General features: G+C 37.2%; 1 protein-coding gene across 1 annotated transcript; it reads right to left on the bottom strand.

The window, feature by feature from the left end:
* Nucleotides 1-735: 735 nt before the first annotated feature.
* mettl1 (methyltransferase 1, tRNA methylguanosine) lies at nt 736-10,860 on the bottom strand. The gene is made up of 6 exons (XM_059330305.1): nt 10,640-10,860; nt 9,066-9,193; nt 8,786-8,970; nt 5,682-5,795; nt 2,613-2,714; nt 736-1,558 (listed from the first exon to the last, which is right to left on the bottom strand). The coding sequence occupies exons 1-6, from the start codon at nt 10,717-10,719 to the stop codon at nt 1,442-1,444; spliced, it is 726 nt and encodes a 241-aa protein (XP_059186288.1). The 5' UTR covers nt 10,720-10,860; the 3' UTR covers nt 736-1,441.
* Nucleotides 10,861-11,422: the final 562 nt, after the last annotated feature.

Genomic DNA, 11,422 nt, shown 5'->3' with positions numbered 1-11,422 from the left:
AGATGGAGTAAGTACATTTTGTACTGTAAATTTAAAATTAATAAATGGGAAAAAAATCAAAGACATTGTGCGCCCATTGCATATTCACAGAGGCCGTTTCAAGACCATTTTTATCAGGCTAATGCAAACAACCTTTAAATTAATGCATGGGTGTTGGTTTGGTACACTATGTTAAAAAAATGCTAATGCCAGAAAGCCAATAACTTAAGCAGAGGTTACAAAATGACATTTTCCAATATTAACAGTATGCTTCAACTGGTCTCTGTGATGATCCAAAGTTTTCCAGTTTCAGGTTTTCCATCAGCGAGGCATGTGCTGTCCTGTTTTTAATCACCACCCCCTGCAGCAGCAAAAGTGCTTCAAACCTACACTGTTTCCAAACTCCTGACAGACAGGAGCACCAACCTGTAATATACAGCTGGAGCCATAAAATGAGCACAGAAAACCACTGTTTCTGTGACAGTGGTTTTCTGTGCTCTTTGAATTGGACTTCACAAAGATCTTCATCAGACAGCTTTAGTAAATGAAGATAATATAATGGGTTTGCTTTAAGACATGTACAAGCAACACAAATTGTGGTCAATTTGGGGCTTCAGATAAGTGGATTTACTATAAATGACATTAGACAAAATGTATCAAATGTATCAATCTTTCATGTATCAAACATAAAAGTATTAATTAAACAAGTTTTTTTAAGATCTCCGTCAATAAAAGCAGGAAATATTTTGAACATGATTGATTTGATTTGAGCGATGTGTGCTGCGTTCACTCCTCGCAGAACGTGCTGCAGCATGCAGGTTTATTTTTAAACCAGACAATGACCCACAGCAAACAAGCAGCATGTAGATTATTGTCGAACTTCTCAGTCTAATCCATTTAAGTTTCGGCTGCCAGTACTGCGAATGAACAATGACGTCAATAAAGTTATATAATCGGATGGAAAATTTAGGCATTTCAAATGGATTTAAGGCGGTAAAACCTAAAGTCCTCTTCAAATCTAGGATATTTACTGCAGAAAGAACTGCTTTAGCTTTCAGTTCACCTGTTTCTGCTCTCTACTGATCACCGCTACAATGAACCAAACCCAACACTGATTTTTTTGTTTTGTTTTACTAAAAGAATTTACAGTAAATTCAAAAACAGCACTTTGGAGATTAGCAAAAGAAACTGAAGAGAAACTGAATCATAAAAATGAATAATAATAAAAAGCACTCCACAAGTCCAGTCTCTTGTGAGCAGGGGGAATGAAATACATAAATTATGTGAAAAAACTCAAACACAAACCCTCTGTTCGGTTATGCTGTAAATGTTTGTCCATTAATAGTCCATTAATAGTAGAGCTCCGTTCCTGCTGATGGAACAAACCACAGAGCAGCATTATCCTCCATGAATCTGCACAAGACCATTATTTCAGTCAATCGCATGTCCAAACTCTTTGGTCTTAGTTCGGATCATCGATCCTCCGGAAAACTGCCAGGAAATTCTTCCCTCCGTTTCTCTGCACTTTCTTTCCTTCCTCTGTACAGGTACCCAGACGACTTACGATGACATCACCAACCTGTCAAAATAAGAGTGAACAAAGTTACATCAAAAGGGAAATGCAGCGGCAGTTACACTCATCTAAACATTAGTTCATGACCGAGTTTATTATACTGTTCAATAACTTAATAGTCATCACGTATGGAGTCAGAGATTGTTATCCAATTAAACCCGTTTGGTTTAAACCATTATGCTCACTCTTTATGAGAAACAAACAGCACAAAAAGGTGAAATACTCGCCTGCAAATATTCATATCAAAACTATAAATACCAGCAGCAATGCATACGGACAGCTGCAACACTTGTTCACTTGTTCAAATAAAAAGTTTGAAGAGTCACACAGACAGAGAACCAAATACTTAAATCCTATTGACTTCTTATTCTTATTCTTGCATGTTGTGTGAGGTTGCTGCAGTGAATTCCTGTTGATGCATTTGTGCAACTCTTTAGCCTCTGCTACATTATAGTGTATGTTTTGAATATGTCCACTCAGCATGTTATCAGTTGATGCCTTTATTCAAAGTGCACAAGCTCAGAAAAATAGTCAAATCGCTGTTTTTTAATATTAATGTAATTTGTGAAAGTACTCATGACAAAACTGAGAAATACCCTTTTTTGTTTTCTTGCTGACGGTTATAAGAGAAGATTGCTCTTTCGTCTGTACGGTAAATATGAAGTGACCACTAGCTTGCTAGCTGGCTAGCTTAGCTTAAAATGAGCTAAATGTTTGTGTAGGTTAACAAGAAATACCACAATAGTAGCGAATTTAGCCATTTAACTTCAGGGTAACAATGGGACTAACCATCTAAGAATAATAATTAGAAAAACTGTTTTGTTTCTTTTTCTCCCCATTTTTCTGACAAAGTGTAAACGAAGCATGAGCTATAGGCTAACTGACTAAATGTGGCTTTGCTTTATAATAATCACACAGACATCATCACAGAGAGTACAATATCCTTTTTTTTAAATCTAAGAAAGTGAAAAAACTTTCATTCCAAACTATTCCTTCAAAGAATTCCAGGTCCTGACTTTGACCTCAGGTGATGAGCAAACACAGAGGGATGAAAACGTACCAGTTCTTCATCAGGGACACGTGTAAACAGTGGATGTTCGCTGAAGTGCTTCACCATCCAGAGGTGCACCTCCTCCACATCTGTCATGGTGTAGACCAAACCCTGACATGCCCAGACAAACACAGGGAGGTTATTAACACAGTTCTGGGAAAAATAACCAACCCCACTGGTGGCTAAGCACGCATCCACTTATCGATCATAAAAAGGGCATTTATTTAAACACATCATTGATTTCTTTTATCTCTTGAATCAAAATTTCAGCATCAGATAGGTGGTTTCATCACCTCTGGAGAGCAATGGTCCCTGCTTAAATAGATAAAAATAACCTAGAGACAACACAGAGGTTAATCACCTATATCACTGTAGTTTACTTTGGTGGCTGGACAGATAACGCTACTAGAACAAGGATTTCTTAGAAAAATCAGCAATGGCACACATTTCCACACAAGTGAAGTGAATATCGGCACATAGCGGCTTTGTTTCAAAGAAGGTGAGATGACGACGTGAGATGGTATAGGAGGGGGGTAAATCACAAGTTTTATCTGGATATAATATGATTTCTTTGGACAACAACACAATATTTGCTAAAATCACAAAGTCTGCAAGGATATGACTTTAATTTAAGGCACGACAGGAGCCTGCATGAGACAACAATATATGCACATTTAACACAGCCATTTACATTTATATCAGAAAGACATTTAACTGAAAAACAATCTCTCTTTAATAAAAAGAATAAATATAGACTCCTGTGCCACATTTCTCATGTAAAGTGCAAATGTAGTTCTTGATGACCTTCAATGGGAATTTCAAAATAAAATATTTATCTTTAAGATCATGATATGTATTAATGTTTTCATTGTAATGTTTGCATCAATGATGCTGGACTGTTGGGTCACTAAATCGATGCATTGATCCACATCGATGGATTGTTACACCCCTACTGTGGGCCCACACACCCGTTTAATGTTCCAGGTGTAGTCTGACTCAAATTATTTCACAAATGAACAACGGACTTAATTTTTAACGGAGGTAAATTTGTATGTGCAGGTATGAAAACTGCCTCAATGAATGTGCATTTTCTTGACAGCCTCCCCACCCAGCAGCACAGTTATGGCTGCATGCCAATGCTGAAGGCCCTTGTAGAGCTCACACACACACACACACACACACACACACACACACACACACACACACACACACACACACACACACACACACACACACACACACACACACACACACACACACACACACACACACACACACACACACACACACACACACACACACACACACACACACACACACACACACACACACACACACACACACACACACACACACACACACACACACACACACACACACACACACACACACACACACACACACACACACACACACACAGGAAAAACGCCAAATTTAGACACAAGCCCTTCATTGTTCCCAACAACCTCCATCAGCGCTCGTGTCTTGTTCGAGTGTCCCTCTGTTACTCTGACAGGCAGAAGCAGGGTGTGTGCAGATATCAACCAGCTGCAGGCCACACAGGTTGCTTAATTTTATTTCAGTCAATTCATGGATCTCTGCACACACCAAAATCAATTCATAAAATGATGATGAGAGTGGCAACTTCAACTATAAGTTGGATTTCAGTGCACTTAAATCTATGAATGAATTCACCTTCGTTGTTTTGGGGTAGTGGCACAGTTGGAGATATTTTTTAAAAAATTTAACAAAACTATGTTTTTGTGAAGCAAAAAGGCTGACGGTATAACTTTTTCTTAATAGTCACCAAATCCCAAAAGCTCAAAACCAACAATAAATTGGACCATCTGACCAGTTTTCTTTGTAGCTAAAGTCTGATCTATGTTATTCTTCTGTGACATAGAGCTGGTTTTGTTGCTCAAAAATGAAAAAAACAACAATACATTAATAAGCAGTGTGACAATTATTCTGATTATCTTACAACAAATGTAACAAAACAACATGTTATGCTCAGTGTTAATAAGAACATTATTGCCGTCCATAGTGATCAAGACCAACAGATCAAATGTGTTGTACATGTTGTGTTTGGATGCCAATGTTGGCAGGCGTATATGGTGATGTAATGACGTGGCTCTCTCGCCTGTGGAAAAGCTCTCGTCTGAGAGCGTTCGCCAGTTGAACCAACTGAGAACCAGCACAAGCACTAGAACTAGGTTTGCGGTGGTCAAAATGGGGTAAAAAGAAGTGCACATAGGTTTTGGACCTGAGACCTGGAGCCAGAGGTGAAATGCCTAAAAGTTGCATTCTTCCTAATGGCCAGCAGGGGGCGACTCCACTGGTGTGTCTGACATGTCTGATTGTATAGATGTCTATAACCCCCAAAATAACCCTAACCCTACTACTTTTTTAAAACAATTTCCCATGTCCTATTTAGAGTAGAGCTGCTAGAGGCTGAGCAGCAAGGACTCAGCCTTAATGGTATGCGCTCTACCAGTGTGAGCCACCGGGACGCCCCGCCTGCCAATCAGATTAAAGTGTAGCATTGCATATCCATGGCACTGTGTACTTGTAGCATCCGATACATTTGTGACCCGTTTAAGTGGGAATAAATGGAATTGTTGCTGCGTGTGTGGGGAAGCTGAAAAGTACCAAAATGGGAACTAATAAATCATTGGTTGTCAAGGGATTTGATGACAGTGGAGAATTACCACAATGAATAACCGTGATTTTTTTCCTCTCACATGAAAATGTCAAGATCAACTCAATTCATTGTATAAAGTACTGAACAATGATGACCTTGACTGAAACATGACTGCACGTTTTTTCATCATCCTTTTTAGATCAACTGATAAAACATTAGTCCAAAATTATTTTTGTTAAAATTACAGTCTAAAAAACAAATATATTTAACTTACAATGTTAAATCTTTAACCTGGAGAAGTCAAAACCAGTGCAGGTTGTTGGAATTTGTGCATGATAAATGATTGGTGCAATTATCAAAATGATTGCAGATTAAATTTCTCCTGATTGACTAATTGTTTCAGCACTTGCTGCAACAAGTCTTAGTTATGTACATACCCCGATTCTCAGCGTGTAGGCGTATTCTGCCAGCAACGTGGAGCTAATGATCCTCCACTTATGCTTGGTCTTCTTAAAGTGAGGGTCAGGGAAGAGGAAGAACATCTTACTGAGCTGAAAGACACAAAGAGGAGGCTGACATGAGCACATAGAACAAACTAAATAAACTTTTCTTTTAAAGTCTAGTCATAATTTGGTGTCATTGCCACAAATCAGACTTTGATTGTATGATTCTAACATGTATGATTGTCATCACTTAAATGTGCCCCCTGTTACATAAAGTGGTTGTTTTTTAAGCACCGCTGATTGCAAAACTGGAATTTCCCTTCTTGAGATTTTTCCCCCATAAAGTTCCCCATGTCTCTGTCTTTGACAAGTGCACAAGTGAAGGCTCCATTGAGATCAGTCTGGCTGATACATTAAAAACCATTCCAGTAACTTTTTATTAGTTAAAATAAATAATGTCAGGTATAGACAGAAAGATGTGGGGATAATCACCAGGGATTGCTGCAGCCTCAGGGGCCGCTTTAGTGGTGATGGAAGATGGAAAAAAAATTTTTTTTTGGGTTACAAAACACACTAAAGGAGGAGGGAAAAAAAATATTTCGGGTCTTTAGAATATGCTGTCTCAACACTTGAAACACATCATGCATGTGAGAAGGATTGGGACAAGATTTTGGGCACTAGTCTGGGTGGTCGCCTTTCTATTTCTCTTACAGTTTTGTCTGAATCACGAGCAAGGGACAAAATGAATACTAAAGCGAGCTGCAGCTAGAAGCATGTTCATCCCCGATTAATAAATGCAAGAGATGCAATTAATGAATGAGCTGAAGAGAGGAGGACTGTCTGCACAATAAAGCACCTTAATGCAATGCCAAGACTTCTTTTTCAGAGCATTTCAGCATTTCAGAGCCCACAGTGCTAATAATAATCATATGATTAGAATAGCATATTAAAATTAAATTATTATATTAAATTATGTTTCACGTGAAACACTTTAACAATTTATATTCCATTAATGTGTCAGTATAACAGCAATTACTCCCCCATGTTCATTACTTATTTGCTGCTGGCCCGGGGCATTCGAGGTGAGGTTTTTTTTTATCCAGGGTACCTAAATTAACCCTGGTACACTAAGCCCACTGTATAATCTAATGCGAGTTTCAACAAGTCATAGATTACCACAACTAATTGGAATGAATAAATGCCGTCTTGCACCGCTCCATACTCAGCTGATGCGATGCTTTGCGTGTCAGTCAATGACCCCATTGTTGGGAAATCCTGGATTTAATGAGCAATCCTAATAAATTCGTTCAGTCCATATGTTGAACACAGGAGGAAAGCAATAATTTCTGCGTCTTCTGAAACAGCCTGTCAGCTTTAATTTAAGGTCATTAAAGCCCATGTCGAACACGAAACCCCAGGCCTTTACTATACGAGCTCTAATTCACAATCTATTCACTTCCAATAAGCATCATGTGTTTTATTTCTACACTTAGTTAGCAATATAATAATGTACCTGCAGTTTTAAACAGCCATGTATGTATATATAGTTTGTAGAGATGTGCCGGTGTGTTGTTTTAATACCGTAATCAACGCCAAGGTTCCCATAACTGTCAAAATAAACTATAAAAATAAATTACTAAATAGATGAACTGTCAGCAGCAGGTAATATCAGGGTTCTTGTTTATAGACAGTGACAGACCCAAAAATAAATCTGTAACATTATAAATACAGTGAACACAAGTGATGCAGGACTTTTAATAAGATGCATTTAAAAAAAATCTTATTTATATGCATTTATTCTTTTTGTATTGTTTATTTTATTGTTTATGTTCATCTCTATTTTTTATTTCTCTGTTGTTTTTTTGTTGTTGAATTAAATGTAAAGTTAAAGAAAATCCAGTATCAAAAACACATAGATGCATGATGTTTCACGTCAATGAGTAATGTTAGAATAAATAATTTGACAGTCTGGAGTCCTGGATCCCAAACCTGCAAAGGCGCCATCTATTTAATTTAATATGCTGAAGAGTTACAGATGATTACTTACCTTACCTACCTTACACATGATAAAATATAAAGCTAAATATTACTTGCAAAATGGAATTTGAGAAGCTAAGCAAACTGACATATGACATATAACTGACATACATGTTCTGAGCCAAAACATATGGCATTAAATTTGATGCTAAAATGAGAATTTAATCCAGAACATCAAAAACATTAAATGATTAACAATGCTGAAAATTGTTCAGCAAAAAGGTTTTTTTTTTAATTTATATCAGTGAAAAGTCTTTTAGGGAGAACTGCACCAGGAACACACCCAACATCACCAGTAGTGTGATATTTGCTGCCAATATCCATTCATTAACACTACACTGTGGAGCAAAATGTGGAACAAGATAACACAGATAATGACTCAGGAACACAAAGTCAGACTCATGTCCATTGATCTGTTGCTGCAGTCACATGATCAGCACTCAGCCAATCACATGAAGGCTGATCATGGTTCCAACTCTACTCATTTTGCCTTTATTTCAAATTAAGAGCGTACTGTTAGTATTGAAGATAACTTCATCCTGGATTCACAAATTAATTGTCTTACTTCTTTAACAACTAGTTGAGAATAAACAGGATTATTTCAGCCCGATAACAGCATGGTGTATAATTAGTTGAATTAGTTAGCTTGAAGCTGTGAAAAATTTATTTAAAGTGATTTTCCTCAATAGTCACTCTTTTGTCTCTTTTTAACTGTATTATTTGTCATAAAATTGCAGAAATGTTTGTCACAAAAATGTATTAAAAGTCCAATAAAAACATACTGTAAAATAACCTAAACCTTTTAAAATTAATATTGAATACGTGTGAATACTGATGCAGACAGAAGGCTATGGAAAATATATTTTATTTATTTTAATGTCTTAATTGAAACCTCATTCATTCACAGCTGGGCTGAAAATAACACATCTGAACTGGGTCATTTTATGCAGGAAAGAGCAGTGATGGTCTGTATCATCAGGAGGACAAAAGTGAAACCTCTCAGGACCAAAGTTTCCTCCTTTTGTCACCAAACAGCAGCCGAAACACAGATGCAGACGTACCTGTCCTTTGAAGAAGAAGTTGGGGAGGTACTTCATCGCGTTGCTGCGAAGGCAGGCGATGTTCTGGTAGCTTCCCTGTTCCGAGGCACGCAGAGACCGGATACGATCCTGAACATAATCCGACACCTTCACTCGGATCTCCAGGCCGAGGATGAGCTTTTCTGGGAAGAGTGGGGATAACTCCACTGCGAGAGACACAAGAGAAGAAGACATGAGGTCAATGCAGAGCAAAACTAGGACCTGTGGAACCTGCAGGTGGTCAGATCTGTGACATAACTACCTAAAAGCCCCCCGTATCCACACCCAATGTCGGCAAACTCAACTCGGGGGTTCTCTTTCTCAGAGGGGCTGCCAGTGAAGAAGTCTGGGTACAGCTCGGACCAGTCCATCTCCTCAGGACACACAGGACTGAGGAGGAAACGGGGAGAAATATAAAAACAGCCCACAGTGTCTTATGTGGATGATTTAGAGCAGCGGTCAGCAACCCTTTCTTATCTTAATCGGTGTGCCATATCAACATTAGGGTTAACATTAAGTTTAATTATGACACTACATCAAAATTTAAATCTCCAATTGCTAAGAGGGCTTCTTGATTTTAATGGATGTAAAGCTGCGTTGACCAAGAAAGTACCGGGTTAGTCCATCTGGTACTTTTGAAGGTACTTAAATGTTATGAAAACATCATATCAGATTTAAATCATTAGCACTACCAACCTTCCAGCAATGTTATTTATTGGGAATAAACTTAACAAATAGTTGTACCATTTGTTCCCGCTGTTTAATGCACGGTAACGGTGGTTAAGCCACCACGTGCCAGTTGTGGCAGCCGTGCCTAAAGTTGCTGACCACTGATTTAGAGTAACAAAGTGTTTTTGAAAGTAGATTTGAAAAACAATATAACTTTCATTCATTTCAGCACCTAAATCGGTGTCGTCTTTAGACCGCCGTTATCATGTTCCTCTGTGAAGATCAAACCAAAACTCTGAATCTTTTATTTCTTCTGTCATCAGGTTACTGAACTCAGACAGCAGGCAACATTTATACTATTTAAATAACATTTATACTGATTTCTATTGTTTATCTCTTTCATTAGAATACATTTACTTATTTAATGTAACTGACCGTCCTACAGCGACCTCCGGCTGTTTGTTAACGTGTGTTTTTGATATGCAATTGCATATTGAGGCAAATATTGTACTTTTTACTCCACTACATTTAGCTGACAGCTTTAGTTACTTTTCAAATCAGGATTTAACATAAAAAACACGATACATTTAAAGGGATTAGACTTTTCTTTTTTTTTTAAAATTAAACCCCATAACAGTTTATTAAGTAGTTAAAATAAGCCTTACCTTGAGAAAAACACTGCTTGAATAAATGGATCAATAATTATGATCCGACTAAATATTTAGAATATATGAAACAATCTGAGTGGGTCCATTCTGCATATCAAGTACTTTTATTTTTGATACTTAAAGTACATTTTGATGCTGATACTTATGTACTTTTATTTCAACAAGTTTTGAATGCAGGACTTTTACTGTAGTGGAGTCATTTCACAGTGTGGTATTAATACTTTTTCTTAAGTAAGGTATCTGAATACTTCTTCCACCACTGGCAACACATTAGAAGTTGTTTGTGAGGATGGGGTAAGCTGCAATTGAATTATCCTCTTTAGGATAAATAAAGTTGACTGAATCCAAATCAAAAGCAATTCAAAGCAACTAAAAACAAAAGTTTTTTGCATGGCCACAAACCACCAGACTGAACTTAAATGATTACTTCATTGTATAAATACACAGCAGGGACTGGCAGTTACATGAGCATTAAATCAGACACATGTTCAACACTCACTAATCAAACGAGTGGTGAGCCATCGGGTTAGAGTGGGCTCGCTGTCTGTAGTAACGCTTCTGCGGCATTGACGAACTCATGTTGGATTAAAATAGAGTCGTTATTCCCGAAAATATTCACTCTGTCGCCTAATTATAAAAATCAACACAGTGAATTCCACTAAAGTCACGTTTGTTTCTACTCTGGATGGGAGTCGCGGCTTTTTTAACGTCATCAGCAAGCGTCGTTTCAGGGTTGCCAGGTTTGTTGTATTTTACGCGCTCAGGGATCTGTAATCTATCTGAACTATATCTAGGACTGCTTGTAAACTGTGACGCCAGCTCCACATTTACATACAGCAAAGCGCACTTTTTGTCAGTAAAACAAATAGCCTGCACTTCTAATGGAGTGAAATAAAAGAACACTTAAGGTATATCAATAGTGAATTAAAAAGGATTTAAAATAAGTATACTTTCTCTAAATAAGTAGGCCTACCCTAAACCACCACTATAAGTATACTTTTTTGTGCACTTACAATTTTTAATACACTTACAAGAAAGTAAACTTTTTTTATAAGTAATTAAAAACATGCTGAAATCACACATTGCTCATAAAGTTGGAATACATTTTCTTTTTTCTTTTTTTTTTACCTTTTCCGTGAAATGATTATGCAGTGTGATTTATTATTGCTCTTATTATTATTATTATTATTATTATTATTATTATTATTATTATTATTATTATTATTCATTATGATAATTCATTATTATTAGAGTTTTTCGGGCACAACAGTTAGTTCAACCT

This window comes from Centropristis striata, chromosome 3 (genome assembly GCF_030273125.1).
Source record: "Centropristis striata isolate RG_2023a ecotype Rhode Island chromosome 3, C.striata_1.0, whole genome shotgun sequence".
Classification (NCBI taxonomy): domain Eukaryota; kingdom Metazoa; phylum Chordata; class Actinopteri; order Perciformes; family Serranidae; genus Centropristis; species Centropristis striata.
This window is presented reverse-complemented; position numbering and strand designations above follow the sequence as displayed.

Coding starts and splice junctions, on each gene's coding strand:
- mettl1 (XM_059330305.1), bottom strand. CDS start 10,719: ATGAGTTCGTCAATGCCGCAGAAGCGTTACTACAGACAGCGAGCCCAC. Junction 2,715..5,681: donor CCTACACGCTGAGAATCGGG/GTATGTACATAA, acceptor TGGGCATGTCAG/GGTTTGGTCTACACCATGAC. Junction 1,559..2,612: donor GTGTCCCTGATGAAGAACTG/GTACGTTTTCAT, acceptor TTATTTTGACAG/GTTGGTGATGTCATCGTAAG.